The following is a 14,895-nucleotide window of genomic DNA, read 5'->3' as shown; positions in this document are numbered from 1 at the left end:
ACACTCTTGGCTCTAAAGAGATAACCAGCCACGCAAAGTTCCTGCATTTCCCCCTTTTGTGCCCTTCCCACCCATCCAGCTTTGCAAACAGAGCAGGGTTGCTTGGTGTACAGTACCTGCCCCGTCTCTGTTTTCTCACTGCACCACTTCCCCAGGTCGATCATGCACTTGTCCTGCAGGGCTGGGTCCAGCTTCACATCCATGGCACGCTGGTGGAGGATCCGCTGCACCTCTGCTCTGCACTCCCGTGATAGCTGCAAAGAGGGCACAGAGCACTCAGCGCACGTTTTGGCTCTCTGACTGCGTGCTGCATCACTCCAAGCCCACAGGGAAGAAAGGATGGTTCAAAACCAAACCCAGAAGCCCAGAATGAGGCAACAAAGCCCAGCTACAAATTCTTTCCAGCAGCGCCTGCTGCAGCACAGCAGAGCTGACATTCATCAAGGCTGAGGAAGAGACCAAATGTAGGAAACCAAGGGGTATTGGTACCGTGCTTGGCAGAACTGCAGTGTGCTGTTTGGAGCTTAAAACTTCACACACTTCCCTCCCAGAGCGCCTACCCAGCGCTGCAAAAAAAGCATGGATGCAACCTCTGATAAGTTTGATTTTAACATGAACTTTGAAAATGACAGCTGCTCCCCAGCCCATCTTCTAATGAATAAATAAAGAGTTAAAAGCCTTTTCTCTCTTCGATATTAGAGGCAGAGCGGCTATTGATTTTTTTTTGGCCTGTCCTAACACAAAAATGGAATTAGAAAGTCTCCACTCAGCACAGTGAGCAATGGCATTTAAAGAAGATATTCCTAAAAGAGAGATGACACTGCCAGTCAACAGCTGGCCTCTGCCACAACAGACCTCGTACATCCAACTGCAAAATTCCTTTTTAAGCCAACCTGCTGTGTAATCCCACCGGCTCAGAGGAGCTGTGTACAGCACAGTGGCAGAATAGGATGCGAGCACCCAGCTGACATCAAAGGAATGCCTCAACAGAGGCACAAGAGGGCAGCAAAATTGAAAAAAGCACCTCTGAACCCAACAGATGTGATTTATGGCACATCTTCAGACTGCAGGGCAGCAAGTCAGATCCCTACTGTCTTCTCTAGAGGCAGCAAAAGTACGTCGACCAGCAGAGCATGCTCCAAAGAACTGAAAGCGCGTTTTGCATCAATAGGAAGAATTTAAGGGACTATAATCCAAAGCTGCATTCAATTCAAAATTCAATTAGAAACAGCTTAACACAGCTAGGCTCAGAAAGCCCTTCAGCATGAAACCAGTTCTGTAGCTACGCTAGCTATCTGCTAGGAATCACACTGCACTCTGGAAAGAGCAGAAGGAGGACTTGCCCTGCATCTGCACGGATACATGCAGGGAGTGGGCAATCGTCACATCTTCACACGGTCATTCTGCCTTCTCAGAACAGGAACACAGCCCCACAGGGCACGCTCAAGGAGCTGGACACCTGACCTGGTGCAACACCTAAGCTAAATCCTTCCAACAAGGATTTGGGAGTTCTTGCAGCACGCCACGGCCAGCACACGTCAGGTGGAGCAGCAGCAAGCTGCACGCCAGCACTCACCCTCCGTCCCTGCTCCTCTGTGCGGTAGGCATGCCTGTACAAACAGGAGAACACAGCCCCAGGGGGCATCAGCTCACTGGTCTCATTCCAGCCATGGGTATGGCAGAGGCGGGAGGCGTCGCCCTGGCACTTTCGGTACAGGACCACATCCAACCTGCAGACACAGAGAGCATCACTCACGCTGCTATTTCCTCCACGCTCAAACCTGTGGTGGTGTATTCCAAAATGCTTTCGAGGGGGAAAAAAATCCATTACGAGTTTCAAAGGCTGGAACATCACCGTCTGAACAGCAGAACGCCGGTCGCTCCTGTTAGAATCAATTCCCTAATCCTGCAGAAAGGCCTTTAATTACAGATCAAACCCTCTGTGCTTCCTGAAGCACCTCCTGTTCTCTCCCACAGCATGCCAGCCAAAGAACACGAGAAAAGCAATCGTCTCCTTGATGTGCTGCAGCAGCACAAAAGCAGGCCCATACCCATCTCATACATGCTTCATACTCAATCATAGAATGGCTTGGGTTGGAAGGGACCCCAGGGACCACCAAGTTCCAACCCGCTGCCACAGGCACGGCCACCAACCCCCAGATCTGCTCCCAGGGCTGCCCATCCAATCCAATCCAATTTTGAAACCAGTTTCATAAGCACCTGAGTTCAGTTAATTCTCTGCTGTGGAGTTGAGCAAACTGAAGACTCAGCATCCTTTACTTTTGCACATGAGAGGACTGCATGAGCAGATTTCTGAAGACAGTGCCTAATGACATTAAGGTTAAGGGAGAGAGAGGCCCAGCTTTCCAAAAGGGGAGCTCCAGATTCTTCCAGCACTTCAGAAGGCAAACATCAAGTTACATCGCTGGACCAAATTACACAAAACAATACAGTAGAATAAAAACATGATGGTTTTCTTACTGTACATCTATATTAGACATGGAATAAAACAGTTTATCTGAGCCAGCTTCAGTGGGTAAATGAGAAAGGGGAGCCAATGATGCTCTGCCTACAAGAGGAATTAGAATTATCTTTACTCCCAGGAAAATGTAAATACTCCACTTCCCTTCTTTCTCCTGTTTGACTCAATAAATTATCTGCTGGAAATGTGGCAGAAGCACGAGAACCAGCAATGATGGGAAAAACAGGAAAAAAATTAAGTATTCCTATCTATCTATGGAGGCAGCCATCAAGGTCAATAGCAAGCAAAAAGCCATAAATTCTACGGTCCACAAAACCTTGTGCATTTTGGATGGAGAAAATTCACAGTGCTTATCAGCTTTTAACTGCTGGCAATGCTGCCCACAGGTACAGCTGGGTGTCAGATTTTCTTAACATCCCATTTAGGTAAATCCCATTTAGGTAAATCCCATTTAGGTACCCTTTGCAGCAACTGAGGCCCATTTCCTGCAGCAGTTCCACCTGGTGAATTCAACTCCTTCACCTCCCAATCAAGGAAAGCCAAGCATTTATTCTTTCCTCAGCTTTTGTGTTTAACGAATGCATACCTCACTCCCAGTCACCTTGGCCTTAACGTACACCTCACTCCCAGTCACCTCAACCCACCCAGGCACAACAGGCTCTGCAGATGTTTCAAACAAAGCACTGCCATGTTTTCATGAAGAAACAGGTAAAGTTGTGCTCCAGAGGGAATTACATCGCTCCACAGGCAGCCATCACACCCAGGGGACACAAAGCAAGGCAGAAAGAGGAGCAGGGAACCTCCCACCACAGCAGCTGTTTGTTGATCTTAACACTCTGTTCTCATAACTCCCTTTCTGTAGGCTCACAGCAGATAAAACTGGCTGCCATCTATACAGAAAGTGACCTTCAGCTTCATGGTGGCCAGAGAAAGTTCTTTTAAATAAAGATGCATTGAATTTCAGAGCTCAAAGCTAGAGAATCCTCTTCGGGTTGTATCATTCTTTTTATGTGAACACCTGATTTAAGTTAAAAACAGCAAACTGCTGTTCTAACATGCTGCTGCTTCTCCTGTTCTAGATGGGCACAAAGGCCCCCCATATCTGGAATGTTTGGCAGTTCTCCTTCCTCTGAGCAAGGCTATGCAAGTCTGGCAAGGAGTTACTAACGCATACAGACACTAAACACAAGCATCAAGTGAGGATAAACCTTGTTTTACAGTACTCACTTCCAGTCACGAGAGATGAAATACTGGAGCTCCAGGAGCCGATGCTCACAGTCCTCCACCATCTTCTCTGTATACAGGTGCTCCATCAGGCAGGACAGAATCCTGAAACCAGAAGGAGAAAAGGTAAGTGTAATGCTATAATGCGATGATAATAGCAGAGTGGCAAAGTCTTTGGCTACAATGAAATGAGAATGAGCCCAAATGCAACAGCCATGAATGCAGAAATGAAGGAAAAGAGCTGTTTACCTTTGGAAGGCCTCAGGCAGGCAGGGATCTCCAGCTAGAGATGCCCTCACCTCACTGCCAACCCTAAAATGAGGGCTGGGAAGAGGTGGATCCTGGCTCTACCCCTTTCAGTCACTCAGGTGCACTGCTCGCACCAGAACTCCCCTGGGTTGGCCCTGCCTTCCCACCAGGTGCTCCATCACTGCTCCAAGCTATGACTGAGCATCGCCATTGCAGTAAGGAAGAGACTGGGCCTCCTTCTAACAGTCAGCGCTGCCAAATCAGGCTTCCCAACAAACTGTACCTAAGCCATTCTAACACAGCAAAGATTATCTTTCTTCTCTTTCACAAAGAGGACAAACATCAACACACCATATTTATGCCCTCCAATTCCACCCTTTTAATTATCTCAGCCAATCTGAGACATGATGAAATCAGAAGGAATATTTAATGCAAAGCCTAGCTCAGGAGACAGTACATCAGACCTGAAGACACAGGAGATGTCAGTCTGTGCAGCACAGGCTTGCTTGGTTAAGCAGCCCTTTCAAGGCTTGTTATAACCCAGCAGGAAGAGAGAGGCACCTACATGGGATCCCCAGACCGTATGTGCTTGCAGGCAGTCTGTATGACGGATTCACAGGCCTCATTCAGGGCTCTGTCAATGCGATAATCGGCACCGGGGTCCGTCTCTTGGATCAGTGTTTGGAGCTGGAAGAAAGAAATCATAGAGAAAACTAAACATACACATACACACATGGAGAAGATCCAGGAGCCCCACTGAAACACAGGACAAAGCGTCATCTGCTGCCCCATGCTGCAGTCCCTCTGCAGGGGTCCTCCTTAAGCCTCCAAACATGAATTTGGGAAGCATTTGCTGGAGGGAGAGGTGGGAACTCAAACGCACTACTCCACCCACTGGTAGCGGGGAAGAGGCAGCCTTCCACACTCTAGGTCATACTCAGCCCCACGTGTTTCACACCAGAGACTAAACAGCCCCAGAGCTCCTTATGTTGCTGTTCTACAGGCAAATGTTTGTAGGTGACAAACTGGGAGCAAAAAAAGGAGCTTGCTTAGAATGCAACTGCACACCAATATCAAATGAGCTGCGCTGCGACCACCTTGACACTTACTTAATGATTCTTGTCACCAGTCCTCAGCCCAGCTAAATCAAAAGCATGCTCACAATTTTATCCTCCATCCTTCAAAGCTTGCACCTAAACACCAGCCTGCACTCTTATAGGGGGCACCAGCCCTAGCATCACAAAGCACAGGGGGAGAAAAAGCATCAGAGAACCAGAGAAAATGAAAGCTAGGGCTATTTATCCAGTAGGTAGCTTAATGATCAAGAAGACAGAGCCTGGGAGGAACAAGGCATTTCCTGGGCTGAAGCTAATTATGCCCAGCCTCAGCCTGGGGATGCAGGCAGCTGGGATCACTGTGCCAGGTGTTACACAGAGCAGGATCATGTATGATCATGGGAATTACTCCCTTGAGGATGAATGGGTGAATAAGCCCTCCAAGCTGACATTTGCTTACAGGCAGATTAAGCACACTGGTCAGAGCACTACACAGGAAAGCATCTTCCTGCTGCCTCGGTGTTTTTGGTGCTATCAGGTGTAAGAGGCCTGGGCATGGGTGCTAAAACATTCATTATGTCAGAGGCCAAGACCTTTCACTCCTTAATCAGGAATGTCAGCCTGAATTCAGCCCTTCTTGGATCTTCCCATGTTTAAATGTCTTCTTCCTACCACACATTACTGACAGTACCTTGTTGATGGGCAGCACTGGTTTTACTCTTTTTTTAGGGACCCATCCCAGCATCCTCATTCACAGGCAACCTTCTGCGTAACCTCCTTGCACAAGAGCTGCTGCAAAGGGCAGGCCACAGAGCCCCCATCCCTGGAGGTGTCCAAGACCCATGGGGATGCAGCACTGAAAGTCAATGGGCACAGTGGGTTGAGCTGGGGTTGGCCCTGGGGATTGGTCGCTTCCAACCCTAATGATTCTATGAAAGAATTAAATTGCATTATCAGTGCTCCTAATGACACTACCGAAAGCACTGGGACAAGGTTTTCACTCTGCCAATATCTACAGACAGACCCGGGACTGCTTTCTCTTCCTTACGAGATTAAGCAGAAAAAAAGTAAAAGCAGGAAGCTCATTTCAACGCAATAAATCAAAACTAAATCGTATTTTATAAAGTCGGCATTCAATTTGCTCATGTTGTCACTGGCAGAGACCAGAACACACGGCTGAACTTCAGGGGGAGTCACTACCAAGCCCCGCTGCTGCATTAACTGACTGTACAGATACAAGAGCTGAGGTCTAATTTTAAGAGAACTAGGAAAAAAAAATACCATTAGATTTCCACATTGTTTTTCCCCAAAAAATATGGAAACCTCCTATCATTTTATGAGAACATAGGCAGAATTGCAACATCCTGACCCCGGGTTTTAAGCTACATTTACAGTGAAAATGGACTACAGAGGTTCCATGTACTGCAGGAGGTCAAGGACACGTATCTCCCCAAATTCCTGCATCAGCAGTAGCACTCCTTCAGCAGCTTTGCATCGATGTCACTTTTCCAGGCTCATCTCACATACATCGGCTGAAGGGCCATTAAAAACAGGATTAAGTATTAAAAACATAATATCACATGAAGCAGCACTAATGAGCTAGAACAAGCATTAAATAACTGCTTTCAAACAGGACGCATCTGGGCCAAAATTAAAGTTTGAAAAAGGCAAAAGAATCAACCTCATTTCAAAAAGGTATTTTGGAGAGGAACGATCCTTTGTTTTGGTGGCTGCAGCCACACTGCCATGCAGCAGCACGCTGTGCCTGTCCCTGAACTGCCACGTCCATCACTCAAGCTGAGCAAAATGGCAACAACAGAAGAAGTGGCAGCCTGCATGGAGATGATTCTGGTGCACTTCCAGGGTTAGAGCACGAAAGGAACAGAGAAGAGAAGGGATGCTTTAGAACAAGGATGAGTGGTGATGGCCTTATGTCGCACCAGGGGAGGATCAGGTTGGATATTAGGAACAATTTCTGCTCCCCAAGAGCAGTGATGCAGTGGCACAGCTGCCCAGGGATGGGGGGATTCCCCGTCCCTGGAGGTGTCCCAGAGCTGTGGGGATGTGGCACTGAGGGATGTGGGCAGTGGGCACGGTGGGGGTGGGCTGGGGTTGGGCTTGGGGATTTGAGAGCTCTTTTCCAACCTTAGTGATACCATGATCCTAAAACTTAAAAAGCTTCCCTACATCTTACATCCAGGACAAGGATCCAGGACTCAAGAACTGCTGGAGTTCAAATACAAAATCCAGAGCAACGCAACTCAAAATGTATTTTCTGAGGGGCAAAAAAATAAGAAAGCATTACAAGCGTGCTGTGAGACAGCAAGTGATACTTCATCCCACGGAAATTACACAACTGCCTCCAGCACTCAGCGGTGCCCGGCAGAGCTGGATTGCCTGCAGCACAATCTCTGTGGCCATGCAGAACATCAGCAGACAAATCGCTGCCTGCCAGAGCTCTACCAACCCAGCAGCTCAGGATTGCAGAGACAGAAGAGCGTCTCACCGCCTGCTGGCAGTTGGGCCCCACGTTGCCCTTCTCTCCACGCACGACTTTCATCAGGCAGTGCAGCGTGCGGCCCTTGCGGTGCAGCCCGGAGCAGTGGTGCTCAATCTCCCCACGGCAGCTCAGGATGATTTCTGGGCTCAGTGAGAAGTCTTCCATGAGCATGCGTCGGTAGTCCAGCATCTCTCCCTGGCACTCGCTGCTCACCTGCCGACCTAGGACAAGAGGAGACTGTGGTTCAGTGCTAATGTTTCTTGGCCAGGATTCTTGATTTGAGTTTGAAAGAACAGGGACCAAAGCGCAGCATAGAAATCTATCTTTTAAGATGCTTATGTCTGCTATAAGCTCTTCTGTAATCCCATATAGATGGATTGTTTGGAAGTCAAAAGGAACGCGATGGATTTTGTTCTGTGCCCCTCCAAACCTATTCATCCATCTACAACACCCCATGCACTGGAGGTCCTACGCTGCAACACTGGCTTACAGGCAATATCACACAAGTCCATGGAGCTGTGTGCAATAGAGTGCTCCTCCTAAGCCATGCTTCAAGTGTGAGCCACGCTGCAGAACCTGTCTGCTGTGAAAGCAGAAGTCAACAACCCCAGAGCAGTCATTCAGGAAAGCACCTGCCCTACTGCAGGGTAAGGAAGAAAACTCTTCCCAGAGCGGCACACATTTCCACATCAATCAGAACTGACAAGTTATTCCGAGTCACAAATGCACAGATTGCTTGCAGCCTTACAGCAGTTCTTCCCTCTCTGCCAGAGGCACTGCAGCATGCAGACCTGCTGCTGAATCATAAGCCACCAGCTGAACGCCAAGGGGAAAAACAGTTCCTCAGAGCAGATGCAGAGGACACAGCATGCCCACTTGATGCATTATGGCAGTTTCACAGGGAACCTTCAACATAGTCCTGCTGCACAGGGCTCTCTCACACCTGCAGTGGAGTCAGTGGTGTTAAGACTTCCCCAGCTCAATGCTGACCTCAGTGCATAAAAAGAATGTTCTCACACTTAGCTTCATTCCAGATAGCTCCTGCACCTATTACCTAGCTTTTGTTAAGACATTTACTCCAGCTACTGAAGCGGAGAGGAAGAACATAACTTACAAGAGGCACAGGACTGAGAGAACATCTCCATCAAATAAACAAGTTACCTATTCTGTGTGTTAAACTAGCATTGTTAATGTTTACTACAAAGGAGGAAAAAAGGCTGTTTGGATAACAGCGAATAGAAGGATCTGTAATTACACATCAGCGGTCCAAGTGGGATTTGCTATTTTGCATTTTGAACTCCTTGCCTAAACAACAGTCAGTGTCAGAGGTTGTTTCAGCTATTCTAATCTTCAAAACACCACTGACAGACAGAAGCACCACGAGGAGAAAAGCAGCCTTTGAAACGAAGTCAGACCGAAGGTTACCTGGAAAAGGTGACCATAAATACGCTCTGGCTCAAATGTCCAACAGAAACTTGAAGTCAGCAGCCGAGCAAGTCGTACCTCTCCAATGAAGCCCACGTACCTCTGTGCACAGCAGACTCCAGGCACATCAGCAGGTAGGAGAGCCTGGCTTCCCGGGAGCGGGGCAGGTTCTCCACGTTGCAGCGGTATTTCTTCAGGTCGCTCTTACAGGACTTGGCCAGCGAGTAGCTGACTTTGTAGTCCTGGGCAATCAGCTTCTGGCGCGTCGTCAGCGCGTCACGGCACTGCAGGAGACACCAGGATGGCAATTAGCTTCCACAAGCTCATGGCAGAGCTGGATCTGCTGTTAGAAGTGCTTTAAATGAAGCCCGAGGTTCTCGAGCTGGACAGTGGTTAAATTTGTCTTTTCCTACAGAAGTGATACAGCTAACAATCCACACTGAGGTCAACAGACCAAAGGTTTCAAAAGCAGACTGCAGAGAACTGCACGTTCATCAGCTTTCGTGGAGGGGGATGGCTGAGCATGACTCATCCTCAGCACCTAAGATGAGTTGCTGACATTTATCCCAGTGCTGGGGCACGCTCACCCCATGCCCTCAAGAAGCAACTCCTCCCCATCACATCTGCAGACAGCGTGTGCTGCGGGTTTGTTCTGCAGCACAGCAATCAGATGGCAGCACTGGTACACACCTGATGTCCCTACTGCCATCCAAGTGGGGTATCCTCAGGGTCTGTGAACTTCTAGCCATAGAAACTCACAAGGACGTGCTAGGGCCAAACCCATTCCCTTGAGGATCCACTCCAAAAAGGGCCTGTAAAAACACTGCTCTGCTTCCTAACTTTTGTTTCAATTGCATGTATGTTAAATCTGAGAGTAGCAGATAATTTAGACTACCCTGGGCTAATTTCTCAGTTCTCAGACTACTTGAAAAGATGGAAAGCCACATGTGTAGGGGAGAAAATGGGCAGCAAATCTCAACGCAAGGAACAGAAAAAACCCTGCAGCTCTCTTCCCTTTGTTGCATTACTTTTTTTTTTCCTGCCTTTTCTCCCCTTCTTCCCATACCTGCTCCACAACCTAGAAGTCCCACTGTGACATTATCCCATCCTCTCCTCCATGCTCCATGCCATGCCCAGGGCCTTGGGAGCAGAGAGACTTGAAGCTGTGGATGCACAGAGGTGTGACCTCACAGAACCCCCCATCTCCAAGGCTGGTGCCCTGCAAATTGCACCCTCAGCACATCCCTACCAAAGCTGTGGCTTTGTCTGACTTCTCAACACCTTATATTTGTACCTGACAAGGGTCAGGCAGCTTACCAGACCCTGCAAAAACAGCACTGCCTCTGTACAGCCAAAACCAGGCTGAGCAAAGACAGCAGTCCATTTCAGCAGCGTGTTTGTAGAAAACGAAGTTTTGTTTTGAGCCCTCAGGGATGACTCCCTCAGTTCTGAATTCACTAATTGGAGCTAAGCTTTCATACAGCTAATGCATTTAAAGGAAAGGAAATGAGTCTGATCCCTCCAGGGCCTCAGCACGGTGCTCCTCCAGCACAGCTTCTGGAGAAGGCCTTGCAGACACCCATCTCTGTACCCTTTCAGACAGTTGATATCACCCCATTTAATTCCAACTGCTACAACGATGCTCCTCAAGTGACTGAAGGCATTACCACCTTCCCAAAGCACCTGCATTAATACAGCTGCAAACAAACTCTTTTCAGGGACAGACTTTCCAGAACTGCTTTTATTTGCTGTTGAAAAGCACATCCTCATGATTAGCACAAGGAAAATGCCAGCAACAACCACGTGTCCTTCCCATGTAACTTGCTACTTCCTGCTCAAGATTTTTGGTTTCAAGGCTTTAGAAAGCAAAGCACAGACTGTCCTGCGCTGGGACATCTGGACGCTGTTTCTGATCTGTACATTGTGATGTACAAGAAGGCCTCGCCAAGAAGGGAGGAAAAAGAAGATCCAGGGAACTCCAGGCCAGGCCCTACTGAGGCACGTGGAAAATAAAGATAAGGGGACTGGTGGCAACCGACACGGCTTCACCAAGGGCAAGTCACACCTGACAAAACTCAGTGGTCTTTGTGATGGAGTTACAGCATCAGTGGATAAAGGAAGAGCAACTGATGTCACCTACGAGGACAGGCTGAGAGAGCTGGGGCTCTTCAGTCTGGAGAAGGAACAAAAGGCTCCAGGGGGACTTGATAGTGGCCTTCCAGTACCTGGAGGGGCCTCCAGGAAAGCTGGGGAGGGACTTTTTATAAGGGCATGTAGGGAGAGGACAAAGTATAAATGGTTTTAAACTGGAAGAGGGTAGATTTAGACTAGACGTTAATAAGAAATTCTTTAGTGTGGGGGTGGTGAGGCACTGGAACAGTGAGGCTGTGGATGCCCCCTCCCTGCAAGCACTCAAGGCCAGTCTGGATGTGGCTGTGAGCAATCTGTTCCGAAGGGAGGTGTCCCTGCCTTTAGCAGGGGGGTTGGAAGAGATACCTTAAAGGTCCCTTCCAACCCAAACCATTCTCTGACATATCAAGCTGACACCCAGCATGAGGCCACTCCTACTTGCACCACAGTCACAATGCTACCACCCCAGTACCAAGCCTGCCTTCCCAAATTACCCACTCAAAAGCTTTGATGTATTTAAAACCTTCAACTTTAAAGGCTGTTACCTGGATGCAATTAACTCAAGCTACCAGCACGTGGCTGGAAACACAAGCACATCTGTTAAAGCAGCCAGCTGTCTGACCATGTTCATGATGGATTTTCCTCAGTGCTGCAGAAGAATGAGGCGGTTTGAACTGATGAACAACCCAGTGACTTTTGCATTAAGGATTCCTCTCAGCGAGGCAGATACCCACCTTCTCACTCATTGATTCTTCAAACTTGTGATTAAAGAGGCACTTGTAAACTCGGCCTTCCCCAGCCTGAGTCTGTGAAGCAGAACAGCAACATTTGCCATTAAAGATAAGATGCCTAATGCTTAACAAGCAGGCTAAACTACCCCAGAAGGGATTTCGTTTTCAAACTAGAAATATATTCAAGTTAATACTTCAAACAACAGCAATAGCTTCTGTACCACAGTTTGCATTTTTTAAATCCGGTCACATCAGCAGATAAGAGCCAACACAAACTGAACACGCTTACCTTTGCCTCCTCCTCCTCATCCGAGCAGCTCCTCTCCCTTTCACACCAGCTGATACCCACTCAACCACGTAAGCCAATTCAGCCCATTAACCCACTAGAAATGATACTTTTTTGTTGGGTGACTGAACTCAATTCCACATTTATTGGGAACCGACAGCTACAAAGTGCCAGTTCTCAGCGTTGCAGTCTTGGGCTCCACTCTACCGTTCCATTCCCCTTCCCAACGTGGTTTTCTATTTCATTTTTAATAGATTACTGCAAGAAGGGAGGCGAGAGGACAACTCACATTCTCACAGAATCGCTCCCTGTCGTCTCGGCAAGCGAAGTAGAGGTGGCGATCCAAGTGGAAATCATCTGAAGAGAGTTCCGCTACGCGAAGGATGGCCTTCTTACACTGATCAGAAACCTGGACACGAGGATCGTTCTCCTCTGCCTCTTTAACCAGGCCTTTTTCCAGGCATGCCACCACCTCTCCTTGGGAGTGGGCATCCTGTATGGAAATAGGAAGAGAGCATTGGTGTCACAGCGCTTGCACAAGGAAGCGGCCCGCGGCTCTGTGAAATTAAGCAACAAAATCACGTACAGACAGACTCCACAAGTCCAGTATTCACCACGCTGACACGAGGCACCGGTGAACACCTGCACTATCACACACCTGACACATTACCACCCTGATGGTCACCTTGCTGCTGACCCCTCCGGTGCTCCAGGTTTGTTTTAATGTGCCCTAATGAGATTATCACTACTTAAGTCACGCTGCTTGGAGCGGTTTACCAAAACAGCCAAATTATTTTTCATCCAACATAGCTCTCTTCGCACCATGGCAACGGCAAGCAGGGGCATCACACTAAGAACATACTTGAGCGAGAGAAAAACCCAAGTTTCTCCATGCTGAGACAAGCCTTCACTTTGGGTGGTGATCATTAGCGATGCTAAACAGGCCACAAAGGAACTCTGACCAAATGCAGGCTTCTCTATGCTAATCCCTCTGCAAAGGGAATTAAAATCTTGAACGTGCTCAGCAGCAGATGAAGTCTGAGACAAAGCAGCCCTGTCCCAGCACTGCACCCCCGTCCCACGAGCCCAACAGGGCCTGGGGCTGCAGCTGGTGACTGCATACAGAGAGCTGCGCTCTGCGTGAGGGCCCAGGCAAGGCAGTTCATTGCTGACCAAAGTTCCATTCCTCTTTTGCTATATTCTCTGTGTGCTTGAGAATCCCACTCCTACACCTTCACAGCAGCTCCAACTCCTCTAGAAACAAGAATGATTCTTGAGCTGATCTCTCCAGGCCTGCAACCAAGCTCCTTAACATAAGCTGGTCTCCATAAACACAACCAGGACCACCCAAAACCACGCAGCTTTCTGTGCTGACACTCCTGGTTCAGTTCTGCCACACCAGGAGAGCAAGCAGGATCTGCCGATCAAAAGTCATAAACAAAACCCAGTTTAAGAGGGCTAAAAGTAGCTTTCTCCTTAAAAAGCAGGAAACCCCCAAACCACACAGCAAACGCCCTGGTGTTTGTTTGCTTTCTCCTCTGAATGGGAACTGGCCAACCTCCATCCCAGCCAGGTGATGGCACCTCTCAAGAAATCTGCTTATTTCTCAGCAGCCACTTTAGGACTGACCTAACAGGGACCTGCGGAATACTAGTTATAGGGTACATCTGCCACCTTCCTTACAACTGACATTTAGTCATGACCACACTGAACACCAACCCTATTCCCCAAAGCTCTGTGGTCGAACAGGGACAGTAATTACCAACGGGGAAAGGGAAATTATGGAAAACAGCCACTGGAAGCTGCTCTGGTAGTGCTGCACTCAGCTGGGAGGTGCAGCAGGCCACTGTGCCCCCTGCTCACCTGCAGCATCCCACAGCCAGCCAGCAGGAAGGAACAAGGCAAGCTGCTTCTGCTGGGAAGGGCAGAGGCTTCCAGCTTTCTTCCAGCGTGGTCAACAGATACTTATTTTTAACCACCTAAAGGAAACCTGATTTGCAGATGCAGGATACTGAATGCTGTATTTCGGGGACACAATAAGCAATGAGCTTACAAACAGGTTTTGGAGATCACCGTGCAGTGCTGGCTACCCTGTACTAGAGCAATTTTAGAACACACCAGACTTACCATGAATAGAAGTACATGCAAATCAACAGGATCAGCTCCTGAAAGATGCAGTTCTCCCCTTTGTTTCCTACCTCTGAGCATCTGAGTGCCTTCTTGGAGCACTCCCCAGCCCAGCTGAGACAGCTCAGGAGATGCATTAAACTTACCTGGGTTCATCTTGAGGCAGAGCTGAGCCCTGAGCACTTGTGCTGACTTTTGTCACCACTTGAGATGCAGCTAAAGCAGCTCCTGACTGTTTCTTCAAAAGCACACGAAAGCAGCCATGCTGCTGCTCAAGGAAAGAACACAGGCAGGACTTAAAAACAAGGTTTGGAGAAGCCTCAGCTTGACTGCTCATTTTAAGGATACAAAGAAGCAACCTGACTGTCAAAGCTTGATTATGGTTAATGCTAAACCTCAGCCCAACTGGACACAGCCCAGCACAGAGCACGGGGAAGGACTGCCAGCTTATGGCAGCTCTGCTGTGAATCCGTAAGGCATAAGAAAAACCCAAGCAGGATCTGTTTGTCACCTCACTGAAGCGTGCTACAGCTGCTCTGGTTTTACAAGGCTTTAATTATTGGCCAATGCATGCTGTAATTGATGCTGCGTCACCTGACAGGGGCAGAGGTCTGCTAAACACACACAGCAATGGGGGGGGCCTACAGGGGGGCAGGGGGGGGCAAAGGGGGGGGCATAAAGGTCGG

At 48.5% G+C, this 14,895-nt stretch overlaps 1 protein-coding gene across 1 annotated transcript in view; it reads right to left on the bottom strand.

Annotated features, from left to right (window-relative positions):
• Positions 1–14,895, bottom strand: part of GLG1 (golgi glycoprotein 1) — a 59,825-nt gene that overhangs the window by 14,088 nt on the left and 30,842 nt on the right. Inside the window, exons 5-12 of the mRNA XM_042834719.1 lie at positions 12,372–12,575; positions 11,800–11,871; positions 9,036–9,219; positions 7,517–7,731; positions 4,521–4,642; positions 3,710–3,811; positions 1,577–1,730; positions 117–254 (exon numbers count right to left, since the gene is read on the bottom strand). Coding sequence (XP_042690653.1) covers positions 117–254; positions 1,577–1,730; positions 3,710–3,811; positions 4,521–4,642; positions 7,517–7,731; positions 9,036–9,219; positions 11,800–11,871; positions 12,372–12,575 — 1,191 coding nt within the window. The remainder of the gene's footprint in view (positions 1–116; positions 255–1,576; positions 1,731–3,709; positions 3,812–4,520; positions 4,643–7,516; positions 7,732–9,035; positions 9,220–11,799; positions 11,872–12,371; positions 12,576–14,895) is intronic.

Source organism: Centrocercus urophasianus, unplaced genomic scaffold (assembly GCF_019232065.1).
Source record: "Centrocercus urophasianus isolate 14NV4802_14NV808 unplaced genomic scaffold, USGS_Curo_1.0 seq_49, whole genome shotgun sequence".
NCBI classification, from domain to species: domain Eukaryota; kingdom Metazoa; phylum Chordata; class Aves; order Galliformes; family Phasianidae; genus Centrocercus; species Centrocercus urophasianus.
The sequence above is the reverse complement of the archived record's forward strand: the minus strand, read 5'-3'. Positions and strand labels throughout refer to the sequence as shown.